This window comes from Melozone crissalis, unplaced genomic scaffold (assembly GCF_028551555.1).
Source record: "Melozone crissalis strain CALT ecotype California unplaced genomic scaffold, PUWL_Pcris_2 ptg000042l_1, whole genome shotgun sequence".
NCBI classification, from domain to species: domain Eukaryota; kingdom Metazoa; phylum Chordata; class Aves; order Passeriformes; family Passerellidae; genus Melozone; species Melozone crissalis.
The window spans coordinates 13,347,467-13,374,418 of record NW_026535820.1 but is presented as its reverse complement, the minus strand read 5'-3'; the positions used below and the strand labels follow the sequence as shown (position 1 = coordinate 13,374,418).

Below are 26,952 nucleotides of genomic sequence, written 5' to 3'. Positions count from 1 at the left end.
CTATGAGAAGCTTCCCTCATGTCCCATGGAGTCAATGCCAGCTGGCTCCTAAACCAACCCCCTGCTGCCCCAGGCCTGTCAGCCATGATGGTGCTGCCTCTGGGGTGACAGAGCTAAGGAGGGGGGAGAACCCTGCACAGCAGCAGGAGGGAGAGGAGGCGCTCCAGATGCTGGAGCAGAGATTGCACTGCAGCCTGTGGTGAAGAACATGGTCCTGAAGGACTGTTTCCTGTGGGAGGGACCACCCCAGGGCAGGGGGAGAGTGTGAGGGGTCCCCACCCTAAAGGGATGAGCAGCAGAGACAATGTGTCATGAACTGACCACAACTCCCGTTCCCCTGTGCTGCTGGGGAGGAGGTAGAGAAAACCATGAGTGAAATTAAGCCCAGGAAGGAGGGAAGAGAGGAGGGGAGGAAGGTGTTTTAAGGTGTGGTTTTATTTCTCATTTTTGTACTTTGATTTGATTGGTAATAAACTTGATGCTTATTTCCCCAAGTCAAGTCCATTTTGCCTGGGGTGATGATTGCTGAGTGATCTTTCCCTGTCCTTACCTCATGAGCCTTTCCTTATGTTTTCTCTCCACAGCCCAATTGAAAAGGGGAGTGATAAAGTGGCTTTGGTGGGCAAGTGATGTCCAGCTAGGGACAACTGGTTGGTTTGTTTAGACTAACTTGATGTGTTTATTGATGAGAAAGTTGTAGGTGGTTAGCAGGAAATCTTGCACTCACCAGCAGCTTTGTTTTCCACTGTTTACCTGTGCTCTCTGCTTCCCTCTGTGCCAAGGGAAGGATCCTATGCCATTTGAATGTATTAAAATATCTGGGTCTTTTATTCAGTCTTCAATTCATTGGACATGTCCTGGTTGTTCCCCCTGAGCCCAGGCTGGTGAATGTGCCTTGGCCCCAGCACTGACTGCTGCTGCAGCCCTGCCAGCTTCAGCAGGCCTGGCTGTGGGAGGAGGACAGCTCTGCACTGGTCAGCAGCACTTGGCCTGTCACCTTGAATAGCACAGCTGTCTTCTCTTTTTGGTATAGCTGCTTAGGTTCCTGATGGTTTTCTGTGTCACTCCTGACACAGGTCACAGCCACAGCCTTGGGAGGCAGGTTGGGACATTTTGCTGACACTTGAGAGCAGGACTGTGGGAACATGGTTCCTTGAAGGTTGTGGGAGAGCTTTTAAGGGGAAACCAAGGGCCTCATCACACCAGGCATGCAGTGCTGTGTGGGACACTTCAGCAAGCAGTGCAGGACTAGACATTGAGTCAATTCTCCAGCATTTCTAGCTGCTGAACATGTTGGACCAAGTATACTTAGGGCACATGATTAACCTCAGCCTTAACCAAAATGTAGATTTATTGAAGAGATAAAGAATAACAGGTTACAGTGCTGGATGGGTGCTCAAGAGATCATTCAACACAAACACTGGGACAGGTTTCAGTCTGTGTATCATCCGGGACTAGTGTTTGGGTGATCTGATGAAGGTCATTTTACAAACTCCCCTGCTCTGTTTTGGTGTTGATTAAAACACGAGCAGCTACATTCACACTTCTGGCTATCCATGAACTTTCTTTTTCTTCCCACAGTGGCCATGAAGAACATTCATCTCCATTGACTTCAACAGCTTTTTACATATTTCTGGAATATTACAATTATGCTTTCTTTTACTTTTCCATTTACTATACCACACTGTGGCCTTTCCTGATCAGTTTTATTTCCTTTATCTGTTGTCACTCTAAAATTGATGTAACTAACATGCCTTATGAACATATTGTATTTTGTGTGACTTCAAGTCATGCCTAGAAATTAGTTCTTAAGCCTTTTGGTTTTACTTCATTTCTAGCAGTGAGTAAAAATTGTTGCTCCCTTGTGACTATTTATGGATGTGTATAAAAAGAGCAGATGATTCAAACAAATAAATACTGAACAAATTTATGACACCAAGGTGCTCCTCTTACAGCAGTCATCATTAGATCTGGGGATATGTCAGGCACAGGAGGGGGTTACACCATATACAATGGGGCTGAGAGGCTGAAATGCTGCTGCTGCAGGACCCAAGGTGCCTTGTCTGCAAAGTGTCAGGGAACTTTCAGTCTGAGACACTATATTGCCTGGACAAGGCAGCTTTAGTCAATTTATTTTCCATATTTAAGACATCTTTTTTTTTGCCAAGATCATAATTTTTGTCTCTTGGCAAGCAGTCTAGCAAAGTCCATTAGAATTATATGAATAACCACAGAAGTTTTCAGGGTTTTTCTGACAGAACCATGTGTTTGAGAAATTTCCAATATAAAAATAAGTCACGTTTTTACTGGTGTTTTTACAAATTTTTAATAGGGTTTTGGGGAGGGTGGCAGAGGAGGAAGTACCGGAAATCTGTACTTCCCCTACATGTTTTAGCAGAGATTGGTGTGTGGAAAGTCTGGGATTTCAATTTAGGTAACACCGGCTGCGTGACCAGTAGAGGGAGCCCAGAATCACAAAATGTTGGAGATAATTTTGACTGGGGGAGTTGGGGGTGCAAACTTTTATTTGATAATATGCAGATATTTTGAAGTACTACCAGTATATAGTGATTTTGGGAGAGAGAATTTATGAAACATTGAAATACCTGATGTCTTATGAATGATGAAGTTGTATTAGCAACCTTTTTATTGGAAGGTTAATGAGTGTTTTTTCTTTTCTTTCCTATGTTGCTGGTTGTTGTAACATCATAACATCACTTTTACAGAAAGTAAGTAACTTTTCATCTTTTTAACTGTTTTTCAAGTGTGTGTGGGGCCATAGTGCTTGTATATGTGTATAGATATATAGGTATATAAAATAAACATACAAGCTGAAAAATACCAATCTTAAAGACATAGTGCTGCAGATTGTAACTTCTATATATAAATGGCTTCTAGAATACTGCAGTGGTTTAAAGCAGTCTCACCCAAATGATAATAAATAGTATGAAAGTTCTGCATCTGAAGACTGTAAATGGTAAACATATTTCTTGTGTGCAGACTATGGCAATAAAACTTGCAGCATATCAATTTAAAATATATTATGGCTCTAAAAATTCACAGATATCAAGTTACAAAGTAGAATATTATTGTATCCAATATCATTTAACTGAATCAAAGTTGAACTGATTTGGAGTGTTTTAGGAACTGGGGTCAAGCTGTGCCATTTTTGATATTCAGAGATACTCATGCCTTGACTGCTGTATTAATACATGCCAGGAGCTCTGAACAGAAGGAACATGTCCTCAGGCTGTAGGAGAATTTAGAAAGCATGCAATAAGTAGTACAGATCCCTCAGAAAGTGCTCTATGATTCAGACATCAGTCTGCATCATGGGATCTATGATTGCTGGCTTTTTGAACCCCAGTCCCATGTGTTGTGATAGCATGTGTTGCAAGCATTTCCAACATCAGTTGTGTGTAACAATTAGGATCTTTAATGCGGTGTTTTAAGGATGCCAGTGCTGACAGAAGAATAGGCAAGTCATTGGTTGACATGGGTCAAAGCAGAGCTGACAAAGGACTCCATGGAACATCAGTTTGATCTGTTAGGTCAAAATAAATCCCACCCCTCAATGTTCCCATGTTATTTTTATTTGCATCTTAAGTGTGTTCTGTGTGGTTGGTTTTGTGCTCCTTATGGACATACCCAAGTCCAGTTTTCAAGAAGGGTGGATGTGACCCTTTGGTTGCATGCCATTAGGAGCTGCAGATACCTGTAAGAAACAAGCATAGCAGTAGTTAAAGTGCTTGTTGGCTCAGTAGCTGATACGGGTTTCTTTCTAAGTCAGAGAGTAGTTTCTGTTGTCCACTTGCCAGTTGTCTAGACTTTGAAGATTAAGATATCTGCTGTGAGCACAGTAGTGATCATGAGATGTTGCCAAATCCTCTATTTTGGGCTCATTCATCCTGTATCTTTCAATTGGTTAATGATATCTAAAAATAAGTGTGGAGTCCAGCGTATATCCATCAGAATAGGAGGAGAATACAAATCGTGCATACATGCACACACAGTTTTGTTTCTTGTTGACATACCAAGTTTTTCTTCTGCTGCAGAGTCAGCAAGTTCTTTCTGTCTTGCAGAGAAAGCCTTAATCGGTGATAATGTTTCACTAAAAAGATCCAAGTCTGAGAGAGTTGAAATCGCTTCACGTTATGTATGTTAACATATGGAAGAAATTACACAACCGTAACTGCTGTATTAAATGCTTTGTCTCTTTGCTTGTCAAGCATTAATACAGTAAGGAAAATGCGTAAAGAGAAGTGTCCTACATATTACAAAAGTGTTTAAGTAATCGTTAAACTCAATGAACTCTCCTAATGTCTTCTGTCCCACTGCTAGCAGTATCATTTTATTTCCAACATATTTTGGTTTGTATTTTGTTAAAGTATTATATCAAAACCAAATGTGCCACCAGTTTTATTTGCAGGGAAGCCAAAGAAACCACAGAAATTGTCAGAATTTTCATATTGCGTGATCATGTTTAGAATAGCCATAAAATAAATATCTATTGCATATCTGATGTGTTTATCAAAAAGCAGCATTTTTACCTGCAATTTTTTATTTTAGATGTAGTAATGTGATACATTAGGTGACCTGCAGTAAATAAATTATAATAGACAGGACTTCCTGGCCTGAGGGCACTTTATAGTTTAATTTTTACCGGAAGAGCAATTACCACACTATCGATCTTGCCATTAAAATAATGATATATGTACAGTAAGGATGAATTTTGTTGTAACAGAGCCATGGAAATCAACAGAAAGCATAACCATATGAAATACAACAATTTCAATCCAGTTTCATGTATTAAAAAAAAAAATCAGACTTGCAATTTTCAACCAAGATTGGATGTTGTGTTATAATACCACAGAATAAGGAAGAATAATTTCTGATGAACTTCGAAGCCCCTGCTCCTGGTTTATAGTTGAGTATATAATTAATCCTGAAATACTTTGCAACACACTTAATTTAATGCACAGGCATTGTTCCACTTAACCAAGTGGAATATATTTACGTGGCTGAAGATAAGCGTGCGTGCAGGCTGGGGACCCCAGGGAAGAAGCACAGTTTCAGGCTCAGTCCCTGAGTACACCGTGTACAGTAGCCAGCAAATGGGGATAAAGATGTGATAGTACATCTATAGATCTTGTACTTCACTTTTTAAATTAAAATAAAATAATTTATGACTGCCTTCTTCCCCAGCATTTTTTAGATCAGCTTTTCAGAATAGTATACATCTAGCTAGGGTAGGAATATTTGCTTTCTTTTTCTAATGTAAACATGTATCTAGTACAAAGATATCCCTGTCCAAATGCTCATTTTTTTTTCTAAATGTGTTGTGTTTCTTTTTAAATAGTCCTTTAACATGCATTCCACAGTGGTATTAAAATTATTACCTTGAGGATGTCAGTCTCATAATCTCTAAAACAATTCTAATTAGAAAAGATTATGTTTCGTAAGAGGCACAAATGTCCTTATATTTGTATATAATCATGCATGCTCACCATGTTGAGCCAGAAGAAGGCTTTACTATATATCACTTTTAATTTTAAATGTGTTCTTTCTGGGCTCTTTATTATTCTTTTGTTGCCTTTCATCCTATGGGATGCAGCTGCCCTTGAACTTGGTACTGTTTTGATCATTCATGTGCAGCAGCCACATTGTCTGTAACATTTTAAAAATGAGGCTTCATGGTGTTATTTATGAAGTAATTTCACATAAATATTTGGACTTTGGTTCTTTCAGAATGTGGAGCTGGTTTCTGTATGAAGAAAAACGTAATTATAATTCACAGACTTTTTGCCTCAAGCCTAGGGGACAGATGCATATGATTAAGTTTGAAACTGGCCTGTTATTGTAATGTAGATGTTTTCAGGGTTGAGAGAATTAAAAAAAAAGGCGGGGGGGGGACAAAAAAAAACCCAGGCAAGCATGAGTTTTTAAAAAAAATAGAACGAGGGAATAGTTTTACAAGAGGCACTCAATCTTAGACTGCACAATTTTATTTTTCAGTGGAACCTCTCCATTAGCTTGCCTGAATGCAATGCTTCATACTAACACTCGTGTAGGTGATGGAACATTCTTCAAAATCCCTGGGAAATCAGGACTCTATGCTCTCAAAGTAAGTTTAAATTTTGTATATGGATTGTACATAGAGCTATTAATCCATTTTATTAATGTCTCAATAGATATAAAGGTAAACAGATTAGATTCTTTGGCAAGGAAATGACCTGATAGTCCTTCTAACTGCTTTCAGATGTCTTTTAAAAGGATTTATAATGAAAGTAAACATTGAATATTTTATCCTAGAAAGCATATACGTGTTTTCGAATTTGGCACATGGTATAAAAAGCACGTAGCTTAGTTAAAATGCTGCTTTACTGGAGTTGTTCACAGTAAGGCCTTTGTTTTAGGACTAGTGAGCTCAAGAGGATCACTGACTTTCTAATTAAGTAATTGTATTGATGTTTGATTTTTGAATAGTGAAAAATTATTTGCAAGTCTAATATAAATCAGCTTTTAATTCAAAGGTTGCATCATTGCTTTTGAGAAGGAATATAATTATAGTGATAGAATTTTGCCTTTATTCTATTTATATTCCTTTTTAATTTTTTTGTTTTGGTATGAACGTGATGTTTATTGTGGGTGGAAATTTTTTCTTGTTGTACATGATCAAACTTAAAGGAGTTTTACAATAGAAGTGGAATAATGTGAGGCAGAGATGAGAAAAAAGAAAGTGAGGTTATCTGCTTGGCAGTGTAAATGTAGTCAACTGAAATTTTAGGCTGGGGCGAAGGATCTTTTGTAATTTATGACAGATGTATTTGATGTAAGGGTATAAAAATATAAAAGTATATAAATTTGTCAGCTCCTGCTAACTAAAAATTCTGAATACTTGAATATTTGAAATTGAATTAATAGTTTTCAGAAGCTGTCTTTCCTAATTTACTAGAACAAATGCTGTTGTTTTTCTTTAAATCGGGAGATATTCTTGGCACAATTCCAGGAATTCACAATCACTCCCATGCTTGTGAGCTCCAGGTTGCTTCAGCTATTTGAATTCAGGAAACAGGCAAAGGCAGAAAAGAAACATTAAAGGATTTGTATTTTGCTGCAGTGTTGTAGACACTCAACTGGAAAACTAGGATTTTTAACAGCCACACAAGTCTGTTTCTGTTAAAAAAAACAAGAAGGAAAACTGGAAGATCTTGCATTTTATGTGACTTTTTTGGTTTTAAAAAGAGCATGTTATGACCTCACAAAACAGCTTTTTTGCTTTTAGTTTGCAAGTTTTTTCATGAAAGTCTGTTTTTTATGGCTCTCTCTAGAGTAACTCACAGGCATATTTTATTTTATTCTTGGTTTTTCTGAAATGTAAGCTTGAGAGTACACTGCAGTAATCTATTTTCGGAGATGCAGCAGGATCATGATTGATTTTTTTCTTGTTAATTTTATTTTTATTTTTATTTTTTAACTGTAGAAAGAAGAATCAACATGCCCTACTGATGGAACATTGGATTTAGGATGTGAATCTGAGTTAGATGGCACTGAAATGGCTGAGACAAACAATAATAATGGAGAAGAAAATGGTGGTAGGTGATTTAATCTCAATATTAGAGGGCATATTTTGGGAAAAAAGAATTGTTTACTTCAGATTTTCATGGTGTGTTTTCTAAGCAGTATAAATAATCTTTTGTACTCAGTGGAACTATTTTGAGTAATTCCCTCTCTTTTTTGGCCTTATGAAGGAATCAGGAACGCTAAATGCCTTTATTTGACTTAAGGTTTTAAAGGACAAAGTGTAATGATGTTGGGTGTGTTTTCAGTGGGTAATTTTTTGGCTTACATTTTTTTGTTTAGGGCCCAGAGCTGAAGTATAATTTGCCTTTACCAGGCATCAGACTGGCAGTTGTCAGATTCAGACATCTCATTGATTTCAGTGTGGACATGCAGGGTTGGTCCCTCAGTAGAGTTCTGGGCAGAGGACAAAGGTTTGTATTTTTTTCTTTCAGGCAGAGCTATTCCTGTTTGCCATCATCACATAATGACATCTTGATGTATCAAATGCTGTGAATTTTTCTCCTCTAAAATAATAGCAAACTGAGACATTGAAATAACTTTAAAATGGCAACTTTAGAATTTTTTTTTCATTTTTGAGAGTTAATAATTATTCATAAAGAGGACATCAGTCACCTAAAATTACTTTGCAAGTAACAGGAGGAGTATTATAACTACACTCATAGTGATTATAAAGTGAATGCTTTATAAAAAAAATCAGACTGTCCAGGACTTCTGAAATGAACCTTTCCTTGATCAGTTCTCTTCTGCTGTCCCATCTCAACCTGTCCCACTGGGGGACTGCTGCCTGGTGTTTTGGCTTACTTGGTATATGTTGAGACAGTGTCCTGTCTACAACTAGGGCATGAAAAGGCTCAGCTCATGTTGTTGTTCTGCTACAGACTTCCTTTTTTAGCTTGAGCAGCTTATTTAGCTCCCAGGCTGCACCTTTACAGGACTCATACTGCAGTTTTTGTATTGCTCTCCAGCAGCATTGGAAAATCATAAAGTGTTCAGTGATAGGTGTAACAGAACTACCCAAGGCATGTTGTGGTGTGTCTAGCACTGAAGTTTTGAAGCTCTGTGGAAACAAAGGTCCAGAGTTACTAAATGTCTCTGCTTCTTCATTTTCTTTGATATATGATGTCTGTAATTTAACAGACTCTGCATGCACAGTGGTTTGATGTTTATGTAGTGTGTGCTACATATGTAAGTGAACTTACATATTCTTTAACAATTCCTCTTTGATACTCAGAAAATTTGTTGATTGCAGGAAGAATAGAGCAGTAAAAAGCAGTGTAAATACAGTTACAAATACAAAGCAAAAGTCGGTATTACTTGTTATAAACAAAGAAAAATCATGGCAAAAAAAGCCAGGCAATTATTTAGGAGTGTTAGGATGTAAATAGGATATTATAGAATGTAAATAGGATGTCATAATTCCAGAAGTAGAAAATTGCTGGGTTTTGACTGGGAGCAGGCTATGTACTATTTTCACAGTTCCCAGTAATAAAAATAATTATAGCACTTGTGATGACATAAAAGAGAAGCTGCAAAAAATTTAACATTTTGAAATAGAGCATTAAATTACACCTATATTGGTTTTAAAGCTGAGAATTTTCCATCATTTTTCATCTTTAATGAATCTTGGAAAATTGCAATATGTTTAACATTTTGAGAACAGGACATTTTATTTTTTTTTGTCCTGCAATGGATATCAATGGATATATTTTAAAAAAGTATGTGGCATGGCAGTAGTGAGTGTCTGTTGCATATAGAAAAGCCAATGCTTGACATGATCAATTAAGAATGAAATGCAGCATATATTTAATAAATAGCATATCAGTCAGCTAGTACAGGACATAATTTTGCCAAACATTTTTCTCAAGATATTATATTATTAAACATAATATCATTTCTTGAGAGTGCAAGTTTGTTGTTAAAGATATCATTTATATACATTTAGAATTCTGATTTCATTTACTGTATAGAAGGCTTGGCTTAAAATAGGACCATGCCCAAAAAATACATCCAGTTTTTGGTAGATTGAAATTACAAATTATTTAATCTGAAAAGTCATAGGAATCACCTTCCACAGTAGGCATTTTGCTTTGGAGGATGTGATTTGACCACTCTTCATTCAATATTTTTTTATGTCTATAATTTTTTGAAAACTATCAAATCTTTCTGGTTTAAATTTATTTGTAATAAATAAAAATTGTGAAACTTCTTGTGATTGCCTTGTAAATTATTGCAGTTGAACAGCATGAATTTTTTTAGACTTTCAAGCAAAAGAATAGGTCATATTTATGCAGCAGAAAAACGTGTTCAATAAATCAGTATATCTGAAAAGCATTTAAGAATCACAACAGAAAATAAATTGAACATGAATGAGATGCTTTTGCTAATTAGTCCAATGTAGTTCTTAGACTGTAATTCTGATAGTACTGATTAAGGAATATAGGCAGAGATTTTCCTTTGGGTATAGCACTAGCTAAATGATTACCAGTGTATTGCATTCATTATAGCTGTAAGAAGGAATTAAGGTAAACAGGAAAGGATTTATAAAAGACACATAAGAAGTCCTGAGTGAACAAATACCTCCTTTGTTCTGGGGAATTTAATAGGGATGGTCTCATTAGTTTATGAAAGGTGAAGTGGTGACTTGATCAGTTTGTAAATATTCGAGAATAGTTATTTCTATAGAAAATATTTGGTCTAACAGACCAATTACACTTTTCACACTAGAGCTGGGGATTTTTTTTCTTTCCAGGAAATTATTCTGTGGCATAAAAGTAGCATTTAGTTCAGTGCAAAAAACACTTCATTAAATTCTCTGGCTTGTTTTAGAATATGTGTGATACCTATGAGGATGGGTGTTGCTTGCACATTGAATTCTTAATTGCCCAATTGATTACATTTTTATTTGCCCTTTTCCACTCTGATAGAGTCCAGAAGCCACAGTTCTGACAGATTGATCAGAAATTGTTTAACAAGAGTTTAAAAAATGCCTCTTTAAATGTAGCTGGAAGCAAAAGGATGAAACTGTAAGCAACAGCCTCTGCCCATTTGTGGGCTTTTAGACCACAGTCTTTCAGAATAAAAACTACCAGCTGACACTCAGAGAAGAATCACATCATTCCTCAGCAGGCACATTTTTTGCAGTATAAATGCAGGCTACTGAACAATTTTACTAGCATAATAATATAAAAATTCCTAACCATTAGGAAAAAAAGACTTGGCAAAAGCTATTACATCACATCAGTATTGCTAAGTAGACAAGTAGAATGGTCACACCTCAGGATTTTGCAGATGCTGTGGAGAATTTTTCTTTCCCCACCTTCTCCAAAGGCATATGTTAAAGAAACTCTTTATGCTACAGTTTATTTTGTTTGGAATGGGATTTCTAATTGAAGCTCTGTAGCAGTCCCATATCTTTAAAATTCCATTTTCCTCAAATACAGGGGTAGCATGTAAAGATGCTGTGGGTAAAAGAATTAAAATCCCAATTACTGTTGCCTGGGAAAATGATGACTATAATATCCTTTTGCCCATCAATAGGATGTTCAGTTCTCGAAAAGCATTTGTCCCTAGGGTTTCTGAAGCCAGGGCTAATCCATCAGCCACGGAGCACAGTTGATTAAAAATGGTCTTCGTGCGAGCCAATGGAATGCACAATGATGTACGTGTAGAGGAGACAGCAATTCCTGCCGCAGTGTGACTTCCCTCCCCACCTCAGTCCCAACAGGGCTTCTCATGTGTGCCCAAATAGCAGCAATGTGTGTCTCCTCTTGAAACACTTTGGCTTTCAGCACTTCCTACAAGTGTATGTTCTTCAGCTATGAACATGAAATGGCAGAGTTAATTCCTTAGGTTAATTCCTTAGGTAATTTTTTCGGAGATAGCTGACGAAATGATAGACAGCAGAGGATTATGTTCATGCTGAATTCTGAAATTTTGCTTTGTAGCTACTGTGCTCTTGAACAACTTGTGCTTTTTAGACTAGGAAACCCTGTAGCAAACAGTGTATATTCACCACTGTTTGAAATCTGAGTCCCCATTTGGATATTCAGTTCCTTTCCAAGAATGGAATTCCTAGCGATTCAGTGAAACCTTTTACTGTTAGCATCTTGTCTCTTGGGAATAATATTGCATAGTTCTACTGAAAATGTTTGTGACACGTGGCAACATCTGGATGTGAGATAGATTCTTCTAAAAGCAGAAGAGCAGCAATGAAGTAAGAGCTCAACATAGTGTTTTGGGTGACATATCAGCAAGAGAAGTTTTTCACTTTGCTTAGATTTTTTTTGCGTATTTTTCTTTCATCTTCCTGGAACTATAAAATGAAAATATGGTACCTGGGATTGAGCTTAATTTCTTTTGTTTCATTACCACTTGAAGGGAGTCATAAGAATAAGAGAAGATACTGTGAAGCTTGAGGATGTTTCTCATCTGTTTGTTTGGTTTTTTTCTGTACATTAGTTAATGAGGTCTAAGAAATTGGTGGCTTAGTGATGACAAGCTGTATATTTTCAGTGGAAAATGTTGACTTGCTTTGGAATAAGGATTCACAGTTTTCTAAGTTTTGTGAAATGTTTGGGCTCAAAAACATGCTATTAATAATTGGGATTCAGTGCAAGCTACAAAGCTGATGTGGTATTTGATGTCTTTTTCCAAAAGATACTTTTCAATACTATTTATTAATTCACAGTGCTAGTATTGCTTTTCAGAAAGAATATTGCAGTCACTGGAGTACTCTTGATGTATACATCTGTTTTTGCTTGCTTTGGCAAACTCATACAATTAGCTAACTCCCAAACTGGTTTTCATTTTCAAGAGCTGATGGCAACAGCCGAGTTCTGAATTGTTCAGTTTTGGCAAGTTGGGCTCTAGAGATCAAAGAGTGATGGAGGTGAATTACTCGATACATCTGTGCTGGCAAAGTGCAACTATTTATGTCAATACAAGTATAGATCTGTGTCACCCAAAGAAAATATTGAATTTTATGGATATTTTAGGGAGAGCTATTGTGTGTGTGTTTTCCTGAGGGAGTTCTCTCTGAAATTTCATATCTCCAGAGCGTGTGCATACATTTTATGCTTGAGGTAGACTCTAGTCTTTAGCATATGGCAACAATATTAATTGATGTTTTGTAATGTGGCCATTAGTAAACAATCCTTCTCATCTGCTGTGGTTACTTTAAAAAACAGGGAAGTGGACTGCTGTTGATTTTGCTTGTTTGATTTTAAATCAAGATGATCTGACTGAACTAAAAATTAATTGTGCTGTTGATTTTGGGAAAATAAGCCCTTTACTGGGCAGGAATTTCTCTGTCCATCTAGTTACATAAATCTGTTTACAGTTATTTCTAATAACTTTCAGTAGCAAGGAGACACAATAATTTTTTGTTGTGTCCCTCAAAAAATTGTTTCTTTGAAGAAACATGTGTTCCAATATGTTTTACATGGGTGTCATTTATTGGGTGGGGAAGGTAAAAGGTAATAAAAATAATGGAGATAGCCTGTAAAATTTGAAATTCAAAGGCAGCATTGCTTATTTTTATAAATTATAGTCTTTCATAATAATTAACAAAACTAGTCTTGGAAAAATGGAAGAGAAGAAGTTATTTTAAATGGAGCTTCCCCAAAACGTTTTTAACATACTCTTTTTGCTACATAATTCTAATTCTATCGTTCATGTTAACAGTCTCTGAACACTCACTAAGGAGGTCTTATCTTCAGAAACCCAGCTGCTCTTCCAGCTCATAACCTCACAGTTTACAGCTTAATAGTTGCTTTTTCTTTATTCCTTCACTCAGTCCTGGCCCTTGAGGAAGCCGATTTAAAGAATGGAGCCTAATTATTCTCCACTAAATGGAAATGCCTCCTGTAGGCTTAAAACCACTCTTGTTTCCTTTTTCTACTGTAGCAATAATGGTGAATCGTCTTTATTTGCTACCCAAATATTTTCCCTCGATCTGTCACATCCTCTCAGGGTTTTTTCCCACCCTCCCCAGCACCTAGTTTATTTTTAGCATCCTTTTCTCATACAGATTTTCAAGTGAACATGGATCTGATAATATTCATGGATCTTCAGTTCTTATGGAAAAAGTGGTTGCAGCTTTCCAAAGTTGTATATATGTACAAAGAACACTTTAAATTTGTTTTTCTTTTACTGTGATCTTTGGTTTCCGTAGGAAAAATGTCTGTTTTGTTCTTAAGGCATTGAGTTTTTCACTAGGATCGTCAATGGTGACTTCAATTATATATCTTTCTATCATATTTTTCTCTTTCTTTATGTCTGACCCATTCAGAGAAAAACAGTTGGACTTTATCCATAGAAATTAAGAAATATTGACAATTTTATGTGGTCACATGCATTTTAATGCAGTCACACTTTGGCACAGATTGATTTAAATTGCTAAGTAGCAGAACATGTTTTAAAGATTAAATTTATTCATTGTCTCATGTTTGTATTTCTGTATTTCATACAGAAAAAACAATTCTTATTGTTTTTTAACAATATCTTGATTATCTTCTGAATAAAGCTTGTATGTCAATTTTAGTATTATTTTTTTCCTAATAACATCAGTAGACTCTATAAGTTATTAAGCAATTGTATAATTTAACACAATGTATTTAGATTTTTAATACTTGTGTCTTGTGCTTTTGGAAAATAGGCAATGGCATCTCTTACTTACTAGAGAGTTAGGTTCATAGCCGTGTTTTCTATCAAGCTGGTTTTAAATGGAAATGGAAATTTAATTAAAACATAAAAAGTGACATTTAAATTAGTTTCCTACTATCTTACTATTTTAAGCTACAAGGTATATGAAGAAAAATAGAATGTACAGAATAAGTTTAATGAATGAAGTATAATTTGTTATAAATAAATTGAGTTTCTCTGATCACAGTGTCATTTAAAATATTTTAGGCAGCATATTTCAACCTCATTTATCTATTTCTTTAATCATGAACTACAGGAAAAACTCAGGATTTTTTTCAAAACTCTGAACAAACTAGTTTTGGGTTGCACTAAAGAACCCAGCCTGAAGTGAGGTATTCTTTCTGTATCTGTAGGAGAGATTGCAGTGATGGAAAGCTATTTATTGTTTCAGTGGTTTTCAGTTCCAGTTGTTTCACTCACTAGAACAGCCCCTATTTCCTGGTTTAGCTTTGTTGTAAAAGATTCAAAAGAACAGAGACAAAATAAGCAATACACCAAAATTATTTTATGCAAAAAACTGAAGTAATTATAGGAATTAAAAGTATGGCCTCTTATAAATTCTGTCACAACTCCAGGTTTATTGTTAAAAGAGAAATGAATAAAAGTGAAAAATTAATACAGAACTATGCTTATTTTTATTCCTGCTGTATCATGACTTTGATGTTTTTGGTTGTGGTGTTGAGCATCATCAGATTGTTGTCAAACCTCTTGAGGATGAGCTTTATCACCAAACTAAATAGGGGAGACTCCTGGATAATATCCTAGATCACCTTAATGAAAATCAGAATTTCCCATTTCAACAAGAAGGTAATAGGAGTCGCAGTGAATCTGGGGAACAAGAGTAGGTTTATCATGACAGGTCATGTTGTATCTCTCCTGTTTCAGGAGGGGCACTTAAATTTACCAGTTTCCATTCTTTAGGGATTTTTGAATGTATTCTCTTCTCTTCTTGTTAACTTTGGGGTTTGTGTGCACATGCTATTTCTGGGGTTTTTTCCTTCAATTCTTTGACTCTCAATTACTCTTTGACAGTAAAAAAAAGTTTCTTTGAAGGAGAAGACAAAATCTGGGGAATTTGAAATGTCACATTTTTATTTTTATGTAGGTATTCTTTGTTTCAGGAGCTTAGCTGTTGCAGTGATTTGGATTATATAAACCAGCTATTGTTTGTTTTCTGCTGACACTTTGCAGCTCTTTTACGTTGTCTTATTTGATAGTAAGCTTTGCTCATCATGTGGAAAAGATTGATCCAAACCAAGTGATTCTGTAAACTGAGAACCTGTTTTGTGTTGCACCTTCTTTGTGTATTTTGACAAATCCTGCAAGTACAAGAAAAAAAAAAAAAAGACAGAAATCAGTTATAAATCTTGTGATAAAAAAGCTTTTCTTTTACCTGGTAATGAAAAATTCTAATCTAATATGACAGTTATTTTGGCATAATAGCAGTGCCATAGAGTGTATTCTCTCTTACTGAGGTAACTTTTAATTACTTTTTCTTTCAGTGCAAAAAAAAGATTTAATATCACATGCATCTTGTGATGGCCATTACTTATTGATAGCTAAATTGTCTGTGTCTTTTTGGCTTACAAACACAAATCAAAGAACATTACAATGTTTCTTCTCAGAAACATTGCTAAAGGCACGGGACTTAGGTACTTCAGGTGTCTGCTCATCCCACTGAAGGATGGGCAGAGAAAATAGATTAACACTGGGCTACATTATTTCTGGCACATGTCTGTGCAGCCTCTTTGAGTGTATCCAGACTATTCTGGTGGTGCAAAGTATGGCAAATCTTGGAAAAACATTTACTGCTGCAAAACATAATAAAGAAGGTATGTGAACACACAAACCAGCTTTGAATGCTGCTGGAAGGCAGACTTGGACTGAGTCAGCAGAGTAGAATGGTAGAAAATCTGCTTCATTTCTGGATCCATGCTAATGCTGGTTTAGCTGGGCACTCTTAGGTTACTAGTGAGAGTAATAGTAATGCAAGGCATTAAGAGTGGAAAGGTTTCTACAACCCTTTCAGTTGAGTTTGCTGACCACCGAGACTAATAGGATCCTCCAGCTATTCTCACAGCTTTCATATCTGTTTAATAAAGCTGTTTAAAAAATCATATTTTCATTTATTTTTAACCAATAGACTTTTTTCTGTGTCGCACGCAACATTTATTCAAGAGGCTGTTTCATGCAAGTACTGTAGTATTTGTTAATTAAAGCATGTATTATTTAGAAGGCTGACAAGTACAGCAGCATGTATTACCTGAGAAACCAGAATTCATCTTGCAGGATATTCCAGTCTACCCATTAAACAGCAAAATGTGTTCTTAGCTTTACCAAGAGATACTTGTAAAGTAGGTGAGTCTGGCTCCTAAGAAGACATTGCAATCTGGTATGAAGTTACATATGTATGAATCTTTTTAGATCCAGGGGTCATCAGTGTCTCTTGTATAAATGCTCATTTGGATATCTTATAGTCCATTGAAATGTGTTGATGAGGAAGGTAATTTTTATCTAGTTTCTGTGTGAAATCTGTTAAACTATTTCAGTTACCTTTTAGGACCTGAAAGGCAAAATATGCAAGGCCTCCTGAACTGCATAGAAAGGGTATGATGTGGTACAAATATTAGTGAAGCAGTGCATTTTCTTAGAATATGGCTGGATTTTCAGCTAATGTGGACCTCAAGATCAGCTGAATTTTCTAGAGCAAGCTTTTTTGGTTTTGAGGCATTTGCTTGTGTTGGTTTATTTTTCCATCCTTATGACTCTCCAAGAAATAGGGAAGGTAACCCCCATAACAGTATTCTGATTTTTTATTTCTTTTCATAAAGTTTGCCCAAAGCAGACATCTGAGGAAATGTCTTCCAATCGTGATTCAAGCCTTACTAATGCACCGGTGCAAAGCAAGCTAGTATCTTCCTTCCAGCAGCACACAAAGAAAGCACTTAAACAGGTAAGCTTGTATTGACTGACCATCAGTTGGCTTCCCTTTAGCATCTCTGGCATTCCTCTGTGAGTGGGATGTCAGCAGAATTTAAAGAGTCTTCTAAAGGTTTTCTAGTGTTGTGTTTAGTGGCGTTTTGTTGGGGGTTTTGCTATGTTTTTAGCGAGGGTGCAGTCCTATTTGTTGTGAGTTTAAAGGAGTTTTAAGTGTACTAAGCACTTAAAGTCAATTTCAAGTAAGCAGAATTCTTTATATTATCACACCCCTGCTTTTCCTATGTAAGCATTTGTGTTGAAAATTTAATGTGAGGTTGATAATAAATTTTAAAAAAACTTTGAAAGAAGTGCTGCAGATAGGAAACACTCTAGGTGTACTTGTTCAGTTTTTCTTTATGATCTGTTAACTAATTTTTTTCGTACTGAATTTGCTACTACAGGATATAAAAGTGGGGTTGGGTTATTTTTTAAAAAAACTTAGGTTTTGGATGATTTAGGTTCCATGATAAGTATTAAAGCTTGCAAAAGCAGCTGATTATTCAAAGTCACCTATTAGCTGAAGTCATAATATTATTTTCCAGCATTGCCAAATTAATTCAGCTTACAGCCAGACAAATGAAAAATGAAAACTAAAAAGGTAGAATTCAAAAAACCTCTATCATGACCTCTTCTCCATTTGGAGTTGTGACTTTTCTATAGTGTTAGGATAATGAGGTGATGTTGTAATTTTTCTCACAACTGCTCTCCTAGTTATGCTTAATGAAGATAATGTATTTAATGGGGTAGTTTGTTGCTGAGTTCTTTGTTTAGGCTTAAGTTAAGCAAAGCCTGTGCACATCTCTTCTAAACACTTTAGTTTTTCATGCAGGCTGAGTGTAAATCCAGTAAAATTAGTAGATGTTTATCATTCTCATAAGGTTATGTTGTATTTAGAGGCTTTGAGGACTGAAAAGGATTGAGGTCTTACATGTATTTCTTCAGGAAAATTGAACAATTGGCACAAAGCAGCTCACTAACCATTAGGATAGTTGTGAAAAATTTACACTTCTTGGGAGCTCTTCTATACAGATCTTTTGGGATCTGTGAACTTACCTAGGGGTGGAGGGAGTAGGCAAAGGGCAAAGAAGGGAATAAAAAGAGCAAAGCCACAAATGTTTGAACTTCTGTTATTGTTTAAACTCTAGCATTTGTCATTTAGCAGATATGTAGCATTGAGAATAATTTTAAAAGGGCAAATTAATCAGAATAGCTTAATTAATATAAAAATTCATAACATTGATGTGAATCGTTGAAAACATTCCCTAAGGCAGTAGGGTTAAAGTAACATCAGAAAGTTAAGTAATCGATAAAAAGAAATTAGTTTTAATTAAGTTGATGGTAATTAGATCCTGTACTTCAGAGTATGAGAGTAGCATTACAGCTATCAGCAAAATGTTTTCTCTGTGCACAGTGTGAGACAAATGGGCATTTGTACAGTGGAATAGTAGTTTTTTTCTTTATTTTCTCTTAAAGTTTCAGGTTTTGGCTACTGCCATATATAAACATTGCAGGTTTGATTTGGTGTTGTAGTAGCTGTGAATAGACCTTAACAGTGATTTTATTTCTAAAATTGCTGTTGGAAATTTATTCTTTTGCTTTCCAATCTTTCAGTTGCTTTTATGGATGCATAGTACCTAAAATTCATACAAAGAACCTGTCATGCCTTTGAATACCGAAGAAACTTTTAGACACACTATGTAACACTCTTACAACCAACACAAACTTACTGATTCCATGCTAAAATAACAGAGGATAAGCCATCCTCATACTCTCAGCAAGTGCTTATAATATATAAATGTATTTATCCTGTGTATAATATACTGTAATGGGGTCTTCCTTAGCTGTTGCTTTTTATCTACTGCAAAACAGTCTTCAAAGAATGAAAACCTGCAAGTCAGTTTTCAGTTTCCTACTCAATTTATTTAAAACCAGTGTGTTCTTCACATTACTTTGATCTTGTATGTATTTGTTTTGTAACTTCTAAAAATAAAGTGAGAGGGAAGTTGATAATGTGCAGTTCTGCTTGAAGATTTGAGCTGGAAATAGAAGATTTTCACTACTGTTTATCTACTTATTAACCACTCATATGTAATTCTCTTTAAATTATTACATGCTGGATTTACATATGATTTAATTTTTAAAATTAATTCTGGAGATATATTCCTGGGTTTAGATTGCAATCTCCTGTTTGGCTTGTAACAGCCCACATTTCAGGATGTTCTCATGAATCAAATTAATCACAATGCTGTCTTTCTTGAGCTCTGCAAGGAGCATGGAGGAAAGGGAATTTTTTGGCTTTGGCTCTTGGTTTTGATTTCTCTCAGGTAGCAGTGGATTTGGGGTGTTTTGCAGAGACTAAGGAGGTTTGCAGTTGCAGTGGATTTTCATAAGCTCTGTGTCAAAGATCAGCCCTTATGTCCTCACCTTTCAAAGGCTGGGCTGCCATTTTGGTCTGGAAACTTTCTAGCTTCACCACCTTCCATGGTGTCCTTGTTGTGAAAGAGATTTTGAGTGTTTTACCACTGAGTGTGTTTCATGCTTCCCTTTGGTTTCTGACAGAGTTTCAGTTTTCTCTTGTAAAATGCTTACACTTTGGTCTGAGTGTGTGATGTCCCACAAACCAGTTCCTGTTCATGAGGGTATAGGCAAGAGCCTATGGTGTAGAGCTGCCTTTTATGCTTGGCTTTCTGATGGCAGATTTTACAGATTTCTGTTTCCATTGAGCTGTTGGATGTGCTTGGTTATGTGTGCCCAGCTGTTGCTGATCTTGTACCTTTGAAAAGAAGGCTTATGGCACGCTGATTTCCGATCAGTACTGATCAGTTCCATACTGATTTACCTCATTTCCACACTCGCGAGTTTTGACATGTAAGGACCTCTTCCTGGGAAAGTACTGAACTACTCCTGCATCTGCTAGCAGTGGTACATGGGCACACTACTGTGTGCATTATTCTTGCTCTGGACAAGGCTAACTCCAGTATGGACATCAAGTTATGGCATAGTACCTACATGCTTCTGTCTGGTCCAGTTTCTGTTCCATTGACTTGAGGTGATACTTTTTTGTGGAAGTCTTCGCTGTATACAGATTTATCTTTATCTACCAAGATGTTCTTGGAACATTTCTCAGAAGAAAGGATCATACCTGCAAACTGGCCTCACATAGGTAACACTGAGAATGTGTGAATATCCAGGACATTGAGTTAGTGTCTGTTGGACTCTGATAGCCAAGTGTAAGAGCACCTTGCTCGTCAGTGTACCAGGTGGTCCCTGGGTCAGTACCAAGAGAGGAGAAAGAACTTGAAGATGCGCTCTCATGGTGTCTGGGATGATAGTAGACCTCCCAGACATGGAAGAAAATCCTGCCTCCCTTTTGGCACTTTGGAATCAGCACCAAGAAGGGTACCCATAAATTTTCTGTTGGGAGAAGAGAAGGATACTCCATTCAGACTCAGGATCTGAATACAGAACCAGGACATGTCTGAGACTGTGCTGGGCATCCAGATCTCTTTGTAGAGACAGAAACTCCAGAGACAGCAGCCAAGTGGGTTTGGGAGGAGAGAAGCTCAGGAAATAAGGGAATCAACACAAGGTATGTCACTGCCATGATTTGTTTTGTTTTCCTTAACTTTGGGCTTTGTCTGCATGCTTGGTGGCTGGGTTCATATATGTGCCACTATATAGTTCATAAAGTGAGTAGATGCAGTTTTTTAATGAGAAGGAAAGCACCCATTTGGAGCATTTTTTCTTATGATAGAAATGGCAACTCCACACCCTTTTTTTTCCTGTGGATGCTGTCATGCCCCAAGCAGTAATAGAGCAGTGGGGATGTTAGGGTTTAGCTCATATATTGCTTCCAAATTGTAGGACATTAGATCTGACCAGCTCCAAATAATATTTCAGGCTGACATTTCTACCACAATGTAATTCTTATTTAGAAACCAGCCTACAAGAGACTAAATTTCAAGATGGTTAACACTGTAATTTAGCCCTGATTTACCCAAATTCATATAACTAGTTTATCGAGATATGTTTGTTTCCTTTTTCTTTTTTTTTTTTGGACACAGGTGTCCAGGTGTCTAGGTTGACACTGAAGGTAGAATCCTGATCTCCCATGAGGGTGGTGTGAATTTGCTTTCCTGTCTTCAGCTCACACTGCTTACCTTTCTTTGAGAGAAGAGCAAACTCACCAGTCTTGCTCCCTCCACACTCATTCTGTTAGGACTTCTTTCCTTGACTACAGCCAGATAGATGCAGGCTATCTTGAAGCATTTTGCTGTCCATAGGAAGTAATCCAGTATGAGTCTGTCTGTGGTGTCTCTCCTTTGACTCATTTGAGCAACTGCTCCCTCACATGCTCTAATATAAGCCTGATACATTTGCCTGCCCTGCTTTCCCTTCCTCACCCCAAAGAAGCAAAGGTGAAAGAAGAGATCATTATGATTTTCTCCTAATCACTTAGAATTTAAATGCAGGGTGTCTTCCTGAAAGGCTCTGAAAATCCACTGTGAACTGAGAGGTATTTTTTATACTGAATTCCTCATTACAGAGAATTTGCTGCACTTGCTCAGTGTTTCTCTTAACCACCTTCTTATGTTTCATTTCAGATGCAACAAATGTACCAATGCCACAGTTGGAGAATTCTGGCTCCCTAGCTGAAGCATTTGATCAGATGTCTGGCAACATAAGTGATGATTCTTGACAAATTTTCCTGACAACAAATGGAAAAGAAGGAAAACATGTTGCTTTTTGACTTCTAGAGAGACATGGAAAGGGACACTGGAGTTTACAAAATGCATTCCGGAAAATGGAAGTTCGAAGATGATAAACTAAACTGATTTTCTGATTGCCAAGACAAGTCTAGGGAAGAGGACAGACAAGCTATGGCAGGGAGACTGCATAAGGGGGAAAAGAAGCTGGGAGAGCAAGAGTTCCAGCAGAAGCTGTTCAGGGAGTACATGCATTGCCCGAAGGCTGGCTGCACGGTATGTCCCTCTAAAGGTCCCTATGCATGGGCAGCATGCACCAGCTGCTCAACACAGTGCTTTGGTAAGACCCAAGACAATGTTTGTGAGCCTTTCTTCTGGGTCATCCCCGTGGTCCTCAGCCCTTCCCTGTGATGGAAAGAAAGGGACAGGAATCCACACAATCCCTGCTTTTTACTGCTTTTGTTTTATAACCCTCCCAGTTGCTGGAGCGTTCTGCTTGTTTCTCCTCTGGGGTTCTTGGCACAGCTTTTTACTGTGCTCCTGCACCTTTTCTGTTATAATAATGTATTTTAGAGAACTTCTTAGTCTGAGAAATAACTAAAGAATTTTAAAGCAATTATAAGTGTTGAAGCGTAGTTGCCCCTCTACCTCAGTAGTGTCAGACAGTATCCCTCATTCAAAATATGTCCTGGCATGAACATTACCTTTGTTTAAACCTGCCACTGCAACTTAGTGAAATCTTCTTCCCAAATATAGGTTGAAAGTGTTCTCTTCTCATGTTCTGTAGATGCAGTGGCTTTTTCCAAGTCTCAGGTAGTCAAGCTGAAGATAGCAGCCTAGTTCTAAGCATTGCATTTATCTGTCATGTGTTTCTGTATGTAGCCTGTCCCTTAAGTAGCCTGGGGAACTATTTCAGATGGATTGGTCATTGCTGTTGTGTTAATGAAAATAAAATCACTAGAGACTGGAGTCCCAGTTAAGCTTTTCCATTGGAGTTACATAATTTTTCCTTGTAGTGACAGTGAATATCTAAGTATCTTCTTTTGGGCCGTGTGAAAGGAACAGCTTTTGATTTGAATAGTTTGTAACATGAAATTAAAACCAGGTGTCAATGAATCATGCCTTGTTTTTGAAGTGCATCCTAGAAAGTGTTGGTCTTTTCAGGGAAAGGCAGGATTTGGAACAGCTCACAACTCTTCAGAGCTCTAGAAAACCTCCTACAAAATGTTGACAAGCAGTTTCTGCAAATGGTGTTCCAGGAGCTGTTGAGTAGGTCCCCAGAAGTCTGTGTGCTCAGGATGTGTGAGCAAGCAAGAGTACCCAGGCTGAAACAGGATGTCAGGCAGAAAGACATTAACTGCTTACATTGGTGCAATGTAAATTCTCTGAGCGATAATATGAGAAGATTTTTGATCTGCAGAGTCTAGCCATTAAGCCCCTGTTGTGTGCTTTGGCCCCTGTGCAGAGGGTGCTTGAAAATCAACACATCATGGAAAGTGTTGATTACTGTTTTAAGATTTTGTATTGACACTGCTATCTGTGTTTTAATTTGTTTTTAAACTGCTTTCTACAAACTGTTTCCTTACCTACATGTGCTTTGTTGTGCCAAAGGACCCATTTCCCCATAAAACACTTTTCAGCTGATGGATGTTGTTAATTTAATACTACACAAAATATTAAAAAAAACCCCAATTCTTCTCTTTGTTAAAAAGCTTCCACTGTGTTGATGCATATGCTATCATCATTCCCATTCACATGCAAGTCAAAACAGACATTGAACAGATCACATGTGTTTTTTGTCCTTTTTTCTGTGGTTGGGAAAGCACCAGAAGCATTTACTTTGCAGTCTGTCGTGATCTGCAGCAACCGTAGCTGTGACTGCATTATTGTAATCCCACAGAAAGTAGTGCTAGCTTGCAGGTGTACAGACACACATGTGAACAGATAAATCTCCTTGTTCTGCCCCACAAAGGTCCAAGCACTTCAGTTCAGTGTTGGTTAGCACACAGATAAATGTTCAGTGTTAATGTGTACTGCAGTCCTACAGAAAGCCCTACTGAAAGCCCCCGAGTCCTACTGAAACCTAACGAACAAATACATTTTTTTATTCCAAATACAGATGTAACTATCACAAGGTAGGAGGATGGCATGGGACAAGAATAGATGCTTATTTGAGAAGGTGTTAGCAATTGTTTCAAAATAAACCCCAGGTTTCCAAACTTCCATCCTGTTGATTCTGACACTATTTTTCATCTGTAGATGACCAAATGTGTACTCTTGGCATCACACCAACATGTTTAGTGTACTAGTATGCTTGGAAGTAAATTAATTTGCTTTGGAAATGGCATTTTGTGCTTGATAGTTGTTTCCATAGGACATCTTTATTGTGTTTTAATCTTATGGTGGCATGCTTATAACTGAGTGCTTTGTGTATGTTTAATATAAGAATTAGTGGCATCTAGGAAATAATAATGGGTTTACTCTTCATGATTTGTGGTGCTTACTGTTTTAGTTTAACTGCTCTGTCTGTCTGTGAAACAGGTTGCCACTGAGAAATTTTAATTTAACTGAGATGTGGGAATTAAAGGCTCTTAATTTTACTAAACAAAATGAGGGTGAGAGAGAAGACAAAGACTGAATTTTGTGCTGGTGTTAAGTGAATCAGTGATAAACCATAAGTCTGTTTCATCTTTGTCAATTTGGGATCCATAACCATGATGTGGAGTTGTTACTTATTTTGTGCAAGAGACTTGCTCAGTGTATCATAGCCAGTGTTTTCACATGGCAGAATGGAGGCATTCCATAGCTTTGCATTTCTGATCCATAATGTGTGAAATTTCAAAGGTTATGTTTCATTACATGAGTTTCAGAATGTAGACTTGACATTTATGGAACAAGTAGAAATCTGGGACGATGTTGCCTAATGCAACCAAGTGTTACATGTCTTTGTTGATAATGACTTAATTTTTAACATTCTCAGCGTGTCACGCATTTAAGCTCAAATGAAAGTGGTTTTCTGCATTAATGGTTTATCTGTGTGCTCCATTTTTTCATTCTGAGTTTAAAAGATGTGGGAAAGAAAAATAACAAAAAAAATTGCCAAGCAGCAGTAAAATCAGAGCACAGAGGATGACATTTTGCTTCTGGTGTTCTTTTGGGGAAGTATTTTGCTCCCATCTCCAGTTACGTTTTAGTTTATGTTGTTTCCTTTCATTCCTTCTTGAAAGATGACTTTGAGTTTTTACTGAAGACAGTCAAACATTGTGTCACATGGGTGAAGAAGTCCTTCCTGTGTTAAGATCAACTAAACATGAAATTACTACTCTTAAGAGCACATGATGGCATTCATGAAACCTCCAAAATACTGCTATACTCCAGTAGGGATAGAAGCTCTCTGAAAAGCAGAAGGAGCCTTGCTCTTGTCACCTCTTTATTTAAAAAAACCCACTTGGAATTAGAAGTTCACTGTTAATTTCATAGTGTTTTTCTTTTGCCATCTATCTTCAGAGTTTATGTTTTCTTAATTTTCATCTTTTTTATTTTATTTTGAATTCTTTGGATGAAAATGGATTGATAGTTTACTTAAAGATTTTGGCAATAAAAATAACTTCATTAAACCAAATAATTATGCCAAGAACTGTATAATGACCATGGCAGTGTTATTCAACAGATGGTCACAGGTTCATTTTTATGAATGGGAATACTGGGAATTCTCCATACTCATTATGTGCGAGAGATTCACAGATGTCCTTTGCAAATCTGCTGGATGTAAGTATTATGTTTGGGTGGTAATTTTAAGAGAGCTTGTAATGTTTTAACTTGTATATTACATGAACTTTCATTTCCTTTCATTTTTAAAAATGTATTTGTTACACAAGTAGGATGGTAGTAATGTCTTGATATGACAGTGATAAGTTCTAGGTATTTAAAACGTGCAGCTTTTTTAACTCAAGCATTTAGCATGAACTGATTGAATGCATTTGAAATGTAAACATAGCATCTCATTAAAGAAAAATATTCTTTATTTGAGCTATCATATGCACTACATGTGTTTTTTTCTAATTTGCCATAGTGAAAATGACACCTTTTCATTTGATAAAATCATCATCTGTTTCTTGCAGTTCTGTAGGAAGTCCAGCTAGGAGGTTATATATCTCTAAATATGGAGGAGATGGAAAAGGCTGTGTCTGTGAAAGATGACAATGTAGTATGTGTTAGTTACTGTTTCCGTATCTACAGTGATATCTGGAACCATTTTTCCGTGGAATAAGTTACAACATTTCTCATTTTCTTCAGTGCTAGTTATAAATTTGATTTATTTGGCTGTGGTGACTAGGAAAGCACTAAATTAGCTTGGCGCACTAAAAGCTCAGTATAGCAGGCATTTGGTGCATGTTTCACTTGGAGTAATCTCATTGACTTCCCAGCTAAGTAGAATTAATCTTGGGTTACAAGATTCTTGTCTTATCCTACAGTAGTCTTGTATTCTAAAATGAATGTCCCTCAGGCTAGGTATAGAGGAGTTATACATTTGTCCTCAGTGGAGACTACAGAGATTGTCCTTCTTTTGTACTTAACTCCTTCTGGGGTTTGGCTTCCCTTGTAACTGGGTGTCAGTCAGCAGTTTCTCCTGCTGCTGGGTTGTCTTGCAAAGACTTATCTGCCCAAAAATGTCAGATCCTGCAGCTTCAAATTCAGGGGAGAAATTACCACAGAATTGTTGTGATTAGCTGGGCGTATCACAACAAAGATGTCTGTGCAGAATCTCAGCCATCTCTTTACCCTGCAAATCATATATTAGATTATTTACTTGTTATCTTTGTACCCTCTTCCCCCATCTTACATCTTTCATTTCACAAATGAAAAGACAGAGAGGCATGGGAAAGGTTATGTTTCTATTCTCTGTACTCAGGGTAATTCACTGGTAATTCGTTAACTTTCTGTTAAAAGTTTTGCTCAGATTTAACATCCATATTGTGAG

General features: G+C 36.8%; 1 protein-coding gene across 3 annotated transcripts in view; it reads left to right on the top strand.

The window, feature by feature from the left end:
• Window positions 1-26,952, top strand: part of ASXL3 (ASXL transcriptional regulator 3) — a 122,212-nt gene that overhangs the window by 50,712 nt on the left and 44,548 nt on the right. For 2 of the 3 annotated variants that reach the window (XM_054284596.1, XM_054284595.1), the window contains 3 exons: window positions 6,016-6,124; window positions 7,484-7,595; window positions 17,118-17,239. In XM_054284596.1, coding sequence (XP_054140571.1) covers window positions 6,016-6,124; window positions 7,484-7,595; window positions 17,118-17,239 — 343 coding nt within the window. Of the gene's footprint in view, window positions 1-6,015; window positions 6,125-7,483; window positions 7,596-17,117; window positions 17,240-20,067; window positions 20,855-21,869; window positions 22,248-26,952 lie in introns of those variants that run through there. The other variant, XM_054284597.1, reaches the window with a different exon arrangement.